This window comes from Oncorhynchus clarkii, chromosome 19 (genome assembly GCF_045791955.1).
Source record: "Oncorhynchus clarkii lewisi isolate Uvic-CL-2024 chromosome 19, UVic_Ocla_1.0, whole genome shotgun sequence".
NCBI lineage: Eukaryota > Metazoa > Chordata > Actinopteri > Salmoniformes > Salmonidae > Oncorhynchus > Oncorhynchus clarkii.
This window is the reverse complement of record NC_092165.1, coordinates 14,715,134-14,732,369: the sequence shown is the minus strand read 5'-3', so window position 1 is coordinate 14,732,369 and position 17,236 is coordinate 14,715,134. Positions and strand designations below refer to the sequence as shown.

Genomic DNA, 17,236 nt, shown 5'->3' with positions numbered 1-17,236 from the left:
ATCCCGACTGTTTGAATGTAAATAATCATTGCTTGTGATACGGCCATAGAAACATATGGCCCTTAGCGTGAAAGAATCCTTTAAAATAAAACATATACGCTTACAGTAGTTAGCAGTTTTGCACAGATCCATACAACTATGTGACTTTATGACCAACATTATCCTATTTATACTTTGTAGTAAATAACACTAGAATTAATGTTTCTGGCTCATATCGATGCCACAGGCTGTTTAAAACCAGATAATTTGGTTTTAAGGGGCAGCTGACCTTTAATTTAACCACATACTCTTTAAGCTAAGCAACCAATAAGATCCTTTCTCTTCAGTAAAGGAGAGGCCGAGGTCTTAATAAGAAGTTGTTGTTTTTTAATTGAAGGACTTGTGGAACAGCAAGGGAAAGGGAAGACCCCTATAAGGCTCAACAGCACTTTGAAATCAGAAGGGAAACATTCAACTGGAAAGTGTGATCACTGCCAGAAGATGGAGACAGTGGAACACATTCCATTTCAGTGCCAGCAATGTGGAAGAGAAAAATACAATTTGTTATTACGATTAAGGAATAATGGTATTGAGGAGTTAAATTGAATTTAAGAAAACCTTAAGCTGATATTGTATTTAATTCTGTATTTCGTTTCCTAAGAGAAGGCAGGGTTTAATTGGGTAGAGCTCAACTTTAGACCTCCCATGTCGCTGGTTCACACTCCAGTCCAGTTGGTGGCGGTAATGCATCACTAATGTTGATTGCCAACCGCGATTTAAAAACCACAGAAGTGTAAACGGAACTGAGCGGTGACCAAGAAAAAAAATGTCAATGTTAGCGATTTTATTAGTTATTTAGAAACTTATTAACACACGAACTCAAAACATGACTCTTAACTAAACAGCATCACCTACTTACTCCCCAGGTAGTCTTTCATTCGTGTTGGAGACAGGACTTGGGTGATACATCTGTTATCTAGGTAACGCTAACGTTAGCTGCTAACAATGGCTAACTGTATGGTTTTTCACACTCAAATAGCCTCCATTATGGAGGTGCTAGCAAATGCAGCCGTGGCAGACATCTGTAAACTCGTAGACGACGACTATGCAGTGTTTCGTTTGGAAATAACTCAAAGCCAGAAAGAAAACAGGGCATTGCAGAGGAAACTACAGCAACTCGAATTGAAGATGGCACGGGAGCGTGTAGAGAGGACAACGCGAGACCGCGTCGTCGCCAGTCGTCCCAGTAACGTTAGCGCTAAGATCCTCGACCGATACAGAGGGATGGCAAGAGGTACATTTTTGCAGAGGTCGAGGGGCCTGTCGCCCCGTTCACATCTGCACGTTTGACTTTAGATGTGTTAATCACATATAGTAGGCTATAGTTCCCCTGATTACTTAGCAAACTTGCTGAAAGACACTATCACATTCTATCCTGATAATATATTTCCTATTATTTGCTCTTTGAAAAAATGAGCAGTGACGACTCAGTACCTAACCACCTCTTTTCCCCCAATCACTCTTTAAGGTGAAGGACATCTCACTGGAGGCCACAGAAGCTTTGTGAAGCCAGCGGAACACAATACATGGAGACATGACCAACCAATCAATGTTGATGAGGGGAATGGGACCTCAACCCAGGATGTTATTGTGATAGAGGTTAGTGTCATAGTATTACATCAAAATGACAGTACATCAAATATGGCCAGTTTATTTCAGAAAGACTCCCATCAGCTATTCACTTAATTATATTTACATCCACATTTATCTGCATAGGGGAGCTTGTGAGACTTCCCTATGACATTGTTATCCAATGCTACTCATGTACCAGTAATAACCTCTCTTGTGTCAGTCTGCAGAGGCTGCAGGTCCTGGGGTGAAGCAGGAGACATCTGAAAGAGAGGAGGACCTACGGCACAGCAGAGACATCCAGACTGGAGCAGCGCCTGGAGTGGTGCCCCCTGTAGCTACTGGGTCCCCTTCCAACGTGCCCCAGGACAGGTCCCGATGCAGCATCACAGAGGTCAGTTTAACGCCGAACGCGGTCCTCAACACTACAGCGATGGACCCTGGCAACGTATCCTTGGCTTTAGAGACCCAGACTGATCTCTCTAGAGGGGACAGGAACCAGTACAGTAGTAGTGTATACTCTGATGGGTGCCTGGATAAGAAAGGGGAGGCTCTAGTGGTAGATGGCAACTGTGAAAGTTGAAGGTGATGTTCCTCTGACATGGAATGCAGACGAGACTCACTTAGGGGAGGACACTCACAAGGCAGAGATTTCTTAGACTACAAGGAAAGCTTAGAGACAAATCCAAATGTTGCAACCCACTCCCTTTTACACACGCTCAGGGGTCGCAACCCAGTGTACTCGTCAATAGGGCCTTCCGATTCACATGACTGCTATCAGTTATTGAACTCAAAGGGCCAAGGCTTGGGGAGGGGAAGCAACATCAGGCAGTAGTAAAGAGAAACGGTTCCTTTGCATGTTCTGTAACAAAGGCTTCAGCAGCCCCCAGAAGGTGGAGATCCATCAGAGGGTCTACAGCTGTCTGTAGTGTGAGATGAGGTTCTCCTACCAGCCCCAGCTGAAGATGCACCTGAAGGTCCATGTTGGATAAAGGCCGTTTGCCTGTACGCACTGCAGTTAGAGGTTCTCTAAGAGGAACTTCAGGATACACCAGTAGAAAAAACATTCCACTGTATAACATAGAAAGTAACCATTCCACTCGATAGCTTCTGACGTTAAATCAAACCCTGCATTGAAGACACAGATTAATTTTCATTTTTGTCAGCATAAAAGATCCACAGATGCATTTGTAATAACGGGAGTAACAGATTTTAGTGTTGAATATTCCTTGGTAGAATATTTCATCCAGAAATTGTAGGCTGTGATGTTCACAAATACCTATTTCATTACTTACATTCAACAACTTAATTTTAATGACAATTTATGTAGTTTATCAAGTTAATGCAGATTTTTAGTTGAGGCATTACTTTTTTTGGGGGGGGGGGATTCATTTTAAGATACTCTTTGAAGAGGTAGGGTCTCAGACGTCTTTGGAAGATGGGCAGAGACTTTGCTGTCCTAGCTTCAGTGCTAATCTCGTTCCACCATTGCGGTGCCTTGACAGAGAAGAGCTTAGACTGGGTTGGGCAGATGCAGCCAAGAGACGAGAGGTGACAGAACGGAGTGCTCGGGTTGGGGTGTAGGGTTTGAACATAGCCTGAAGGTATGGAGGTTGCAGTTCCCCTTGCTGCTCCATAGGCAACCAAAATGGTCTTGTAGTGGATGCGAGCCACGACTGGAAGTCAGTGGAGTGTGTCAAGGAGCGGGGTGACATATGGAAGAACTTCGGAAGGTTAAATACCGGACTGGCTGCAGCGTTCTGGATAAGTTGCAGGGGTTTGATGGCACAAATAGGGAGCCCAGCCAACAGAGAGTTGCTGTAGTCTAGATGGGAGAAGACCATAGCCTGGATTAGGACCTGGGCTGCTTCCTGTGTGAGGAAGGCTCGTACTCTATGGCTTTTGTAGAGCATGAACCTGCAAGAGCGAGTCACTGATTTGATTTTAGCAGAGAATGACAGGGTGTTGTCAAGGGTCTCACCAAGGTTCTTTGCACTCTGGGAGAGGGACACCATGGAGTTGTCAACAATGATGGAGAGGTCTTGGAGCGGGCAGGTCTTCCCCGGGAAGATGGGCAGCTCTGTATTGTCGAGATTGAGCTTGAGATGGTGGGCTGACATCCAAGCTGAGATGTCTGCCAGGCAGGCAAACATACATATCTATGTGTGGTTTTCATATGGTGTATATAATTTTTTTTATGTTTAATGAACACAAAATGGGACTTTTCATTATAAGACTTTCATTGAGACTCTCTTTAGTATACGTCACATCTAATCTCACCCTATTCTGCATAAACACGACAGCGCGTGTCTAAATAGACCTACACATACCCACACACTAACAAACACCTACTGTACACGTGAAAATAGTTTAGTCAGGTTTGTCTGATGACTTTTTACCTATCATAGCTGACTTGTTTTTATCCACAACAACATGTTTATGTCCACCATGATGGGTTTAACAACAATGAGGTAATTCTGTTACTACATTATAGGACTCAAACCTAGTGGGGATGGGTAAAGACTCCATGTTGAAAGTGTGTTTATTATCTGTGTGTATGTACCTGAGGGAATGTATGTCTGTGTGATCTGTATCACCTGTCCCTTCCAGGAGGAGGAGGGTCCAGAGGTGCTGCTGGTGAAGGAGGAGGGGTGTGAGGAGGGTCTGTGGAACCCAGAAGGGACCATGGTCATAGAGGACAACCAGACTACACCTCCTCCTGAACCCGCAGAGGAACCAGCTGAGCAGCACAGGACCACACACAATCTCACTGAGGTGAGCCCACTGTAAACTACTGTCTGAATGGTATTAGGTCAGGGCACGTATCCACAGAGCGGGAGTGCTGATCTGGATCAGTTTTGCCTTTTTAGATCATAATGAGTGACTATGTAGGCAGGTGGGAACCTGATCATAGGTCAGCACTCTTACTCTGATGCTTTGTGAATACGGGCCCAGGTCTTGACATGCCTTTGAATTTATAAAACTATTAAAGAGTGACAAGTGATCAAATTAACTAACATGTTTGCATAGTACTCATAGCAATCCCTCATTGCCCAATCAGAAGATGCTCCACAGCAGGGTGCTCATATCAGATTTCTTAATCCAACATCCTCTCACTCTGTATCTCTTACAGTCAGTAGACATGGAGGATGGGAAGCCTGATCTGCTGCTGGTCAAAGAGGAGACAATAGAAGACGAACCAGAGAGCATTGATCTGCTGAGTGGAATAAAGATGGGGGAGCAAGGTAAGGGAGAAATACACACACTGCCTTCAGAAAGTATTCATACCCCTTGACTTATTCCACATTTGGTGTTACAACATGAATTCAAAATGTATTAAATAACAAATCCTCATCCATTTACACACACTACCCCATAATGACAAAGTGAAAACATGTTTTTATATATATAAAAAAAAATGAAATTCAGAAATATCTAAGTCACAAATATTCACACCGCTGTGTCAATACATCCTAGAATTACCTTTGTCAGCTATTACTGCTGTGAGCCTTTCTGGGTAAGTCCTGCTAAAAGGTGATTTTGTCTCCCAATGGAAAGCAGACTGAACCAGGTTTTCCTCTATTATTTTGACTGTGCTTAGCTCTATTCCATTTATTTTCATTACCAAAAACTCCCTAGTCCTTGCTGATGACCAGCATACCCATAACATGATGCAGCCACCACCATGCTTGAATATATGAAGAGTGATGCGTTGTGTTGGATCTGCCCCAAACATAACCCTTTGTATTCAGGATGTTTTTAAAAAAAATTCTTTGCCATATTTTTTGCAGTTTTAGCTTAGTGCCTTATTGCAAACAGGATTTTTTTTAATACATTTTTTTAGGGGGGGGGTACTTTTTACCCCATTTCTCACCAATTTTGTGATATCAAATTGGTAGTTATAGTTTTGTCCTATCGCTGCAACTCCTGTATGGACTCGGGAGAGGCGAAGGTCGAGAACAATGCATCCTCCGAAACACAACCCCTCCACGCTGCACTGCTTCTTGACACACTGCTCACTTAATCCGGAAGCACCAATGTGTCGGAGGACCGAAGTCAGTGCATGCGCCCATGTAGTCGCTCGAGCGCAGACAAGGACATCCCAGCTGGCCAAACCCTCCGCTAACCCGGACTACACTGGGCCAATTGTGCGCTGCCTCATGGGCCTCCCAGTCGTGGCCCGGCTTGAACCTGGGATTGAACCTGAATCTGTACTGACGCCTCTAGCACTGCAAAGCAGTGCCTTAGACTGCTGCACCACTCGGGAGGCCCTACAGGAAGCATGTTTTGAAATAGTTTTTTTTCTTTACAGGCTTCCTTCTTCTCACTCTGTCATTTAGGTTAGTATTGCGGAGTAACTACAATGTTGTTGATCCATACTCAGTTTTCTCGTGTCACAGCCGTTTAACTAAACTAACTATTTTAAAGTCACCATTGGCATCATGGTGGAAATCTGAGTGGTTTCCTTCCTCTCCGCAACTGATTTAGGAACGACGCCTGTATCTTTGTAGTGACTGGGTGTATTGATACACCATCCAATGTGTAGTTAATAACTTCACCAGGGCTCCTGAGTGGCACAGCGGTCTAAGGCACTGCATCTCAGTGCAAGGGGTGTCACTGCAGTCCCTGGTTTGAATCCAGGCTGCATCACATCCGGCTGTGATTGGGAGTTCCTTAGGGCGGCGCACAATTGGCCCAGCGTCGCCCGGGGTAGGCCGTCATAGTTAAGAACAAATTCTTATTTACAGACTTGCCAAGTTAAATATAGGGTAAATTCATTCGTTAATTTATTTTTATTTTTAAAAATGCTCAAAGGGATATTCAATGTCTGCTTTTTTGTTTATCCATCTACCAATAGATGCCTTTCTTTGTGAGGCATTGGAAACCTTCCTGGTCTTTGGTTGAATCTGTGTTTGAAATTCATTGCTTGACTGAGGGACCTTACAGATAATTGAATGTGTGGGGTACAGAGATGAGTCATGTTAAACACTATTATTTCACACAGTGAGTCCAAGCATCTTATTATGTGACTTGTTAAGCACTGTATAGCCTACATACTGTACAGTAATAGATATTACATTTTCTTAATTCATGAAATCAATAGAACTTATGTTTACATAGAAAAACACACACATTATAATGCATGAACTTGACTCAAAAAACATTGACTTATCAATGACCCAAGTCCAGCTCAGATAATCCCTACCATTGTGTCGCTGAGTTTTCGTAGTACTGCCTAAAATGTACATTGTCCCAGGGGTGTTGTCAGTCATCAGTAACTTAATTAATGTCCCTCTAACTGCCCCGAGTGCCTCTGTTCATCCTACAGCTATTGTATGCTGTAATGTGCCTATGAACTAGAGTTCTACTCTTAGCACTGAGGTGGTGTGCCCTAGTAGGAATTCCACTGTGTACAGCTCACCCTGCACTATCAACTCAAACATAAATAACATTGTCATGTCTACTTATAAGCTTCCCAGAAAAGTGCTGAAAATAGCCCACATTAAGAAGCAAGGTTCATTAATAAATTACTTGCTAGTAACAGATGAAATTCATATTTTGACTCTGAAAAGCACTTAGATAATACCTTTGATAATACAGTGGTATCAATACATGGTTATAACATCTACAGGAAAGACAGAAATGCCGATGGGGGCGGTGTTGCGGTCTATATTCAGAAGCACACTCCTTTAGAGCTTAGAGAGGATCTCATGTTAAATACTGTTGAAGTAATATGGCTACAGGTTAATCTGCCTCACCTAAAGCCCTTCTTGTGGGAAGCTTCTATAGACCCCCCATCTGCTAACAGTCAATATCTGGATAATATGTGTGATGCTTGATAATATATGTGATATCAACAGAGAGGTGTATTTTCTGGGTAATTTCAATATTGATTGGCTCTCATCAAGCTACCCACTCAAGAAAAAGCTTCAAACTGTAACCAGTGCCTTCCATCAGTCAACCTACCAGGGTAGTTACAAACAGCACAGGAATATAATCATCAACATGTATTGATCACATCTTTACAAATGTTGCCGAAATATGTTTTAAAGCCGTATTCAAATCCATTGGATGTAGTGATCACAATATAGTAGCTATATCTAGGAAAACCGAAGTTCCAAAGGCTTGGCCTAATATAGTGTATAAGAGTCTTGTAGTGATTTGTATGTTGTTGATGTAAAGAATATTTGCTGGTCTGTAGTGTGTAATGAGGAGCAACCAGACACTGTACTTGACACATTTATGACATTGCTTATTCCAGTTACTAATAAGCATGCACCCATTAAGAAAATGACTGTAAAAACTGTTAAATCCCCTTGGATTGATGAGGAATTGAAACATTTTATGGTTTTGAGGGATAAGGCAAAGGAATGGCAAATAAGTTTGGCTGTACAATCGATTGGCGAACATACTGCAAATGTGACTAAACTAAATAAAAATAAGAAACTGTACTATGAAACAAAGATAAATTATATTATAAAGAATGATCGTAAAAAGCTTTGGAGCACCTTAAATAAAATGTTGGGCAAAAAGGAAAACTCAGCTCCATCATTCACTGAAACAGACATTCATTTAATTGCCAACTACTTGAATATTTTTTTAAAAATTGGCAAGATTAGCAAGCTTAGGCATGACATGCCAGCAACAAACTCTGACACTACACATCCAAGTATAACTCACCAAGTTATGACAAGCATTGTCATTTTGAATTCCCTAAAGTGAGTGTGGAAGTGGTGAAAATATTGTGTTCTATCAACAGTGACAAGCCCCCGGGGTATGACAACTTGGAGGTAAAATGACTGAGAATAATAATGGATGATATTGCCACTCCTATTTGCCATGTCTTCAATTTAAGCCTACTAGAAAGTGTGTGCCCTCAAGCCTGGAAGGAAGCTAAATTCATTCATCTACCAAATAATAATAAAGCCCCCTTTACTGGCTCAAATAGCTGACCAATCAGCCTGTTACCAACCCATAGTAAACTTTTAGATATTTTTTTTGGGGGGTGCAAATACAATGCTATTTTACAGTAAACAAATTGACAAGACTTTCAGCACACTTCTTGGGAAGGACATTCAACAAGCATAGCATTTACACAAATTACTGATGATTGGCTGTGAGAAATTTATGATAAAAATATTGTGGGAGCTCTCTTGTTAGACTTCAGTGTGGCTTTTGACATTATCGATCATAGAGGCTGGAAAAGCATGTGTGTTATGGCTTTACACCTGCTATATTGTGGATAAAGAGTTATCTGTCTGAGGGTGCTCTTTAATGGAAGCCTCTACAACATAAACTAGGTAGAATCAGGAATTCCCCAGGGCAGCTGTTTCGGCCCCTTACTTTTCTATATTTAGTAATGACATGCCACGTGTTGATACAACAGTGGGGAGAAGTCTGTCCATAATAAAGTGCTGCTCTGCCTTAGCACTATCAACAAGGCAAGTCCACCTGGACTACTGTTCAGTCGTATGATCAGGTGCCACAGAAGGACTTAGGAAAGTTACAATTGGCTCAGAACAGGGCAGCTTGGCTGGCCCTTAAATGTACATAGAGAGCTAGCATTAATAATATGCATGTCAATTTCTAATGGCTCAAAGTAGAGGAGAGGTTGTCTTCATCACTACTTGTTTTTGTAAGAAGTGTTGTCAAGCTGAATGCACCGAGCTGCCTATTTAAACTACTAGAACACAGCTAGGACACCCATGCATACCCCACAAGACATACCAGCAGAGGTCTCTTCACAGTCCCCAAGTCCAGAATAAACTATGGGAGGTGCACATTACTACATAGAGCCATGACTACATGGAACTCTATTCCACATCAGGTAACTGATGCAAGCAGTAGAATTAGATTTTAAAAAACAGATAAATACACCTTATGGAATAGTGAGGACTGTGATGAGACACACACAGGTACAGACACACGCACACGCACTCTACACACAAATATATTGTTGTATGGTGGTATTATACATTTTGTATTGTAGATATGTAGTGGTGTAATAATGCTATATGATGTACTGTTTTAGCTTTTGTTTTATGTGTGATGTAAGTGCCTTAATGTGTTTGGACCCCAGGAAGTGTAGCAGCTAATGGGGATCCCTAATAAATACATATGTAGAGTTCTCTACCATGTTTGTAAAGTCTACTTTGTAACCTCTTCCTGCAGGTGGTTGGCTGGAGGCTAACAGAGGAGACTGGGCAGCCATATTGGATTCCCAGATCCAGACGGATGCAGCCAAGGGCCCAGGGATCAACATCACTGAGCAGGTCAGGAACAGAGGCGACATAGTGGAGGTCAGTGGATGGGACAGCATCCTCAACTCTGGGCTGGGGAACAACACTGTTAACTACAACCAGAAACAGACAGTGGAACACAAAACGACAACCAAAATTAGTCTCCATGACAACAGACTGGCTGAGACCAGGGCGAGGCTTAGATTTGGTCTGCGGGGACAGGGAGGTGTCCGTAAGACAACAGACACAGACTCGGCTAGCGATGCTCCATCCTGCTCCTATAGTTGTGATTCAGAGAGACTGATGACACCTCAGGTTAACCCCCTACCAGGTACTGCCTTCAGCCTGCCTTCTATAGGATCTATCAACTGGAACATGGACCCTGCGACGACACAGACACTCCCTGGCCTTAATCCTCCTCACACTCTCCTAATGTTAAACCAGACCTCGGACAATGCCAGTGCCTCAACACTAAATGGCTACACAAACCTATTGACAAATGACAGTAGTAGTAACACTATCAGTCGGTCCAGTGGCAAAGAGAAGCGCTTCCCTTGTTCATTCTGTGGGAAAACTTTCAGTTTTCCTAAACAGGTGGAGATCCACCAGAGGATGCACATAGCAGAGACATCGTTCAGCTGCCACCTGTGCCGGGCCTGTTTTTCACACTTGTCCAGCCTAAAGAGGCACCAGAGGGTCCACACAGGGGAGAAACCATTTGGCTGCCACCTGTGCAAGGCCAGTTTTTCACACTCATCCAACCTGACAAGGCACCAGAGAGTCCACACAAGGGAGAAATCCTAGAGCTGCCCCAGTGTAAGAAGAGGTTCTCGCACCAGCTGAAGATGCACCTGAAGATCCACACAAAAGAGCCCGTTCGCCTGTACGCACTGCGAGAAGAGGTTCTCAGAGAGGAGCTACCTCAGGATACACCAGCAGAAAATGCACACAGCCCATGTGTAGGGACATGTAATTTAGTACTAGTTAGTTTGTAGTCAATTCTGTTTGTTTTGGATGTAAGTAGGGAAACTGAATGAGGTGAATTGAGGAAAGAATGAGTATGATGAGACAGAGTTGATGATATGGTGATCGTTGGTGTGATGGTGTCTCTAAAAATGCTTCACTGATGTAAAGTGAACCTTGTCCTGTTTTGATGCCGGTGTTTTATAATGAGGAAATGATAGTGCCTTAATTCATGTTTACTTGACTTGAAGTAGTGATGTGTCTGTTGAACCTTTTCCAAAGTATTCTAAAATTAATTTTCTCAAAGCGAGTGTCCAAGAGTTACAGAAAAAGTCAAGTGTTACCATAGTGAAGTTATTCTACTTGTTACATGTTTTGTACAATTATAAAGTACTGTACTTCACTGTGTGTGTATGACCATTTTGTTGAAATTAAATACAACATTGACTCTGTTCTGACTGACTTGGTTATTTTTGTGTCATTGCAGGGACTGAGTTCACTTTCACTTTTTTAATCAACACATGGACATTTTTTATAATGAACTCCAAGGCTCCATTGTTATTGTTAGCTACTTGAATCACAGTGATAGAGATGGGCTTGACTGTGGTTATTTTTACTATCATGTCAATGTTCTGTGTACAGCAGAGAGTTTCTTATATAAACCTTTATGCTTTTCTGTTCAATTTGTGTTTACAGTCTGCAGTCCATGAGGACCTGCTGATATCCGGTGTTACTGGCGGGAGAGACTGGACCTCTGAAGCGGCTGGTCACAAACTCTGGCCCCGGATCAGGACCCTGGATCAGGAGCCGTCACTCTTCCTTCGTGAGTCGGAACCAGGACCCAACCACGAAGGACAGAGACCCCACCACCACACAGAACACAACCAGTGGACAGGTGGACTCAAGACCCTCAGTCCTGGTGGTCATCAGAGAGACCGAGGATCCAGTCAGCAATTGAGGCTCTTGTCTTCACAGTCTCAGTGCAGGGAAGGAACAGGGCCTGGGGCTGATAGAGATAGACCCTCCTGTTCCTATGATACAAACACCACAGTATCCATGATGAACAGAGCAGGTCACCCTGGGCTTCAGCCTTCACAGAGAGTGGTGGGAGACCCGCCTAGTGGGAGTCTAACAGGAAGTCTTTCTCCTTCAAGATCTCCTCTAATGCCTGGTGACTGGGTTCATAGAAAGCCTGGACCTGGGTCTAGCCTTTCTCAGCTGCCTCATAGTTATCCCACCAATACAGACAGGGTCAGGATGGGCTTTCACCATGAGAGGTACCTAGCCTATAACACTGCAGACAATCCCAACAACACCGAAACCATGGCTAGAGGTCAAGGAGGGAGCTCAAAGACTAACCACATGAGGGTGGTGGCTCCTGCTTCTACCTCCTCTGGTGTCATTGGGTCACAACGTGGGAGACCTAGTTTTAGGACGGACGCCGACAAGCCGTACGCCTGCCCCACATGTGGGAAGCGCTTTGCTGAGGCGAACTATGTGAAGAAGCACCAGACCGTTCACACCAAGGAGAGGCCCTTCAAGTGCAAACTATGTTACAAGAGCTTTTCCTTCCAGAGTAACCTTATCAAACATAGGAGTGTCCACAACGGGGAGAAATCGTAGCAGTGTGGCCATTCTTTTTTAGGTCAATTAGGGTAATGTCTGTACTGAGCTTGAAAGAGACTCATCATGGCCTTTTCTCATTTGGATTATCTCAACTTCTGCGTCCTCTGTCTTCCGTCCTCTCTCGCCTCCTTTTGAAAAAGGTAATCGAGGAGAGGGAACGTGGATGAAAATGCGCTTTTTTAAAAATCGACTCACCTTCTCCACTTGTGCGTCATCAGGCAAGTGACGTTTACAGGGGTGGATCCCAAAATAAATAAATGTGTAAAGTGATAAAAACAAATTTAGTTGTGTGAGACAAGTAGCATACAGGTCTGGGATAACTATAGTTTTAACGGTGCTTTGTGGAAAGTAACTTTGTCAGAGGAAAAAAGTTACTTTGGAGATGACTACAATTTTTTTGAATATTGATCCCAAAAAATCACTACTTTTTAAAACTATTTTGAAAATATAGATCTCAGAAAGCAACTACTTTTTTTTTTTTTTAATACAGATCTCAGGAAGTGACTACTTTTCTGAAACTGTTGGATTGGCTGTCTTCAACTAATGGCAGGGTTGTGCAGTGCCTAATTAGAAAGTATTCACACCCCTCGACTTTTTCCACATTTTGTTGTTACAGCCTGAATTTAAAATTGATTTAATTGTGATTTTGTGTCACTGGCCTTCACACAATACCCCATGTCAAAGTGGAATTTTTTTTTATTTTTACATATTAAAAGTGAAAAGCTGACATTTCTTGTCAGGTATTCAACCCATTTTGTTATGGCAAGCCTAAATAAGTAGAGTAGTAAATGTTTGGATTGTACCTTTTTTCAATTTTAGCCTAAAATGACACACAAATCAAACTGCCTGTAGCTCTTATCATGCATGCAATATTAGTGTAACATTATTTTTCAATTACTACCTCTCTGTACCCCGCACATACTATTATCTGTAAGGTTCCTCAGTTGAGCATTGGGTTTTTAACACTGATTCAACCACAAAGACCAGAGTTGTTTTCCCCCAATGCCTCACAAAGAAGTGCACCTATTGTTTTACATTTAAAAAAAATAATACATTTTTTACTGACGTTCAAAATCCCTTTGAGCATGGTGAAGTTATTAATTACACTTTGGATGGTGTGTCAATACACCCAGTTGCCGGAGAGGAAGGAAACCACTCAGGGATTTCACCATGAGTCCAATGGTGACTTTAATACAGTTACAGAAATGAATGGCTGTGATAGGAGAAAACTGTGGATGGAGCAACAACATTGTAGTTACTCCACAATACTAACCTAAATGACAGAGTGAAATGAAGGAAGCCTGTACAATATAAAAAAAGTTCTAAAACATGCAGCGTGTTTGCAATAAGCCATTAAAGTATAACTGTATCTGGAACTGCATGTTGAAGGCAGAATGAATAGAGCACACACGATCTCCTATACTATTCCAATATACTTGACAGTCATTTGATCTACACAATACATTTCTATCTGAACATTTTGTAAATGACCATTCTCCTGAATGTCCTTTGCCCTAGGACAGGGCTGCCCTACCCTCTTCCTGGAGATCTACTGTCCTGTGAGTTTTCAGTCAAACCCTAATTTAACACGCCTGATTCTACTGATTAGCTGATCAACAAGACCTTAACTAGCTGAATCTGATATGCTAAATTAGGGTTGGACTGAAAACCTACAGGACAGTAGATCTCCAGGAAGAGGGTAGGGCAGCCCTGTCCTAGGGGTACAAAATCAAGTCATACCAATTAACCAATGATATTTTGTACAGATAAGTATAAATACATTGACACTCAACTACTCTTTCAACATGCCACTGAAATGTTCAAAGCTCCAATACATTTTATGATACCTGAAAATACTGCAGAGTAATTCAAACCCATTTGCAAACGGCAAGTTGAATGCTTAGCAAAAACAACTTAGAACCTCTACGTTCATCTGAAGGTAAGTGTTCTTGTTTTGAGCACAATATACCATCTTTAAATAGACAGTTTACTCAGAATATAAACTAAAATGATTTTCCACCTACCTTTTGCCATAGTTGATTCAAGAAGGCAGTTTTGTGATATCTAGTTTACTTTTCAATGCTAAATACACATTTTGTTACTGTTAGCATTCTCAGTAATACTCTACGTTAAACTGTCATTGTGCCTGTGTAATAAAACAAACTACTTTTGGAGCAACATTTTACATTTACTTTTGTAAATGGATTTTAATTGCATGGCAATGAGCTTAGCGTTTTTAGCTACTGTACCTGAGGAATGGGGACTTCCTTATTCCACTTATGTAATAACTCCATTATTATGCTATTATAAAGCCATTTCCAAAGGCCTATGTAACAATGTTGCTATTGTAATAAGTTACTACACATGTATAAGAACTTGTCAAGTGTTACTGTATTACCTTATGTCTCACTCATGAAAACATATATGTTAGTCATTTTTGAAGTTGCAAAAGTAGTCTAGTGTAATGTTGAGGTGATTCCATGTTCCTCTATTTAATTCTAGGCTATAGGCTATATTAAGATTCATATCTGAGAGCCCTCTAAACCATATGCTTATGATCATCTATTTAGACTAATTCAACTAACTTTTTTCTTTTCAAATGATTTGCCTAGATTCAAATACCTCCAAGTATGATTTGGTTTTCTGAGACCTGTATTTGAATGTCAAACAACATAGTTGCCTTTTAGTTGAAACTCCATATAAACTATATTTGACTACTTCGAATTGGTATTTTCAAATAAACGACAAAATACAACTACTTTCTGCCGAGGACTGGTAGTATATTATTTATAAACGTGTGCATTATTTTCCCCCGACAAAAAAGCTCAATTCAATAAACATGACTATCGTCAATGAAAGGTGGCTGTCGAGGAGGGGAGGACACTGCAGGCAATACGTTAGTAATTGAACATCTCCTCGACCACGTCGGTTTCCCGGTGTTGTGCCGAAAATCTCCCTCCTGACAGAATCCCCCCCCCCCGCGTGAACGCGCACACACTCAATTCTTCATTGCTGCGACTTGTTTCTTGCTAGTTGAGATTTCTGCTCTTCACTCCGTTGTCAGTTTAGCCTACAATTATCTGATCTTAGTAGCAGAAAGCATTTTTTGGTTTGGTTATTACCCTTAGTCTTGTAATAAATCAAATCTAGTGATACGTAACTTGACATTTCTTCCATCCATTGTGATATTGTGGGAGAAATACCAACCTTCCAATTAATGGCCATGCTTTTCTTAGACGCTATAAATGCTAGGTTACACAGTTTCTTCTGATAACTGTAGTGTCTACATTTCCAAGCAAACAAAAACAGGGTGAAGGGAGGATCTGTAGACGTGCTGAGAAAAATAACATATTCTTTTCCGGAATTCAGCGAGCCTTCACAAGATCATAGCATATGCAAATATGTCCCCTTTTGTTTTGAGAGCATATATTAAGTTTTACTGGTATAGGATCTTCTGTGGATGGTCTTAAACTGCATTAATTTGTCTGAGATTATATGAACATGATTCGGCATTCAGACATACACTACATGACCAAAAGTATGTGGAAACCTGCTTGCCGAACATCTGATTCCAAAATCATGGGCATTAATATGGAGTTGGTCACCCCTTCGCTGCTATAATAGCCTCCTATCTTCTTGGAAGGCTTTCCACTAGATGTTGGAACATTGCTGCGGGGATTTTGCTCACTTTCAGCCACGAGCATTAGTGAGATTAGGCTTGGCTCGCAGTCGGCTATCAAATCAAATGTTATTGGTCACATACACATGGTTAGCAGATGTTAATGCGAGTGTTGCGAAATGCTTGTGCTTCTAGTAACGTCAGTGCAGTAATATCTAACAAGTACTCTAACAATTCCACATCAACTACTTGTACACACAAATCTAAGTAAAGGGATGGAATAAGAATATGTACAAATAAATATGGATGAGCGATGCCCGAGCGGCATAAGCAAGATATGTAAACATTATTAAAGTGGCATTATTAAAGTGACTAGTGATCCATTTATTAAAGTGACCAATGATTTTGAGTATGTACAGTGGGGCAAAAAAGTATTTAGTCAGCCACCAATTGTGCAAGTTCTCCCACTTAAAAAGATGAGAGGCCTGTAATTTTCATCATAGGTACACTTCAACTATGACAGACAAAATGAGAGAAAAAATCCAGAAAATCACATTGTAGGATTTTAATGAATTTATTTGCAAATTATGGTGGAAAATAAGTATTTGGTCAAACAAACCTACAAACAAGCAAGATTTCTGGCTCTCACAGACCTGTAGCTTCTTCTTTAAGAGGCTCCTCTGTCCTCCACTCGTTACCTGTATTAATGGCACCTGTTTGAACTTGTTATCAGTATAAAAGACACCTGTCCACAACCTCAAACAGTCACACTCCAAACTCCACTATGGCCAAGACCAAAGAGCTGTCAAAGGACACCAGAAACAAAATTGTAGACCTGCACCAGGCTGGGAAGACTGAATCTGCAATAGGTAAGCAGCTTGGTTTGAAGAAATCAACTATGGGAGCAATTATTAGGAAATGGAAGACATACAAGACCACTGATAATCTCCCTCGATCTGGGGCTCCACGCAAGATCTCACCCCGTGGGGTCAAAATGATCACAAGAACGGTGAGCAAAAATCCCAGAACCACACGGGGGGACCTAGTGAATGACCTGCAGAGAGCTGGGACCAAAGTAACAAAGCCTACCATCAGTAACACACTACGCCGCCAGGGACTCAAATCCTGCAGTGCCAGACGTGTCCCCCTGCTTAAGCCAGTACATGTCCAGGCCCGTCTG

The 17,236-nt window shown here is 41.8% G+C and overlaps 1 protein-coding gene across 2 annotated transcripts; it reads left to right on the top strand.

Annotated features, from left to right (window-relative positions):
- The first annotated feature begins 766 nt into the window (after positions 1 to 766).
- LOC139374766 (uncharacterized) lies at positions 767 to 15,154 on the top strand. Of its 2 annotated transcripts, none has more exons than XM_071115899.1 (7): positions 767 to 1,273; positions 1,508 to 1,638; positions 1,832 to 2,002; positions 4,219 to 4,383; positions 4,742 to 4,853; positions 9,781 to 9,881; positions 11,508 to 15,154. In XM_071115899.1, the coding sequence occupies exons 1-7, from the start codon at positions 985 to 987 to the stop codon at positions 12,432 to 12,434; spliced, it is 1,896 nt and encodes a 631-aa protein (XP_070972000.1). In that variant the 5' UTR covers positions 767 to 984; the 3' UTR covers positions 12,435 to 15,154. The 2 variants fall into 2 exon arrangements, with proteins under 2 accessions (XP_070972000.1, XP_070971999.1); XM_071115898.1 differs by having other exon boundaries at positions 9,781 to 9,908; positions 11,508 to 14,971.
- Positions 15,155 to 17,236: the final 2,082 nt, after the last annotated feature.

What these genes read in the sequence shown, in the direction of transcription:
- LOC139374766 (XM_071115898.1), top strand. Translation starts at nt 985, where the DNA reads ATGGCTAACTGTATGGTTTTTCACACTCAAATAGCCTCCATTATGGAG. An exon ending in ATACAGAGGGATGGCAAGAG is followed by an intron (nt 1,274 to 1,507) that starts GTACATTTTTGC and finishes TCACTCTTTAAG; the next exon opens with GTGAAGGACATCTCACTGGA. An exon ending in CCCGATGCAGCATCACAGAG is followed by an intron (nt 2,003 to 4,218) that starts GTCAGTTTAACG and finishes TGTCCCTTCCAG; the next exon opens with GAGGAGGAGGGTCCAGAGGT.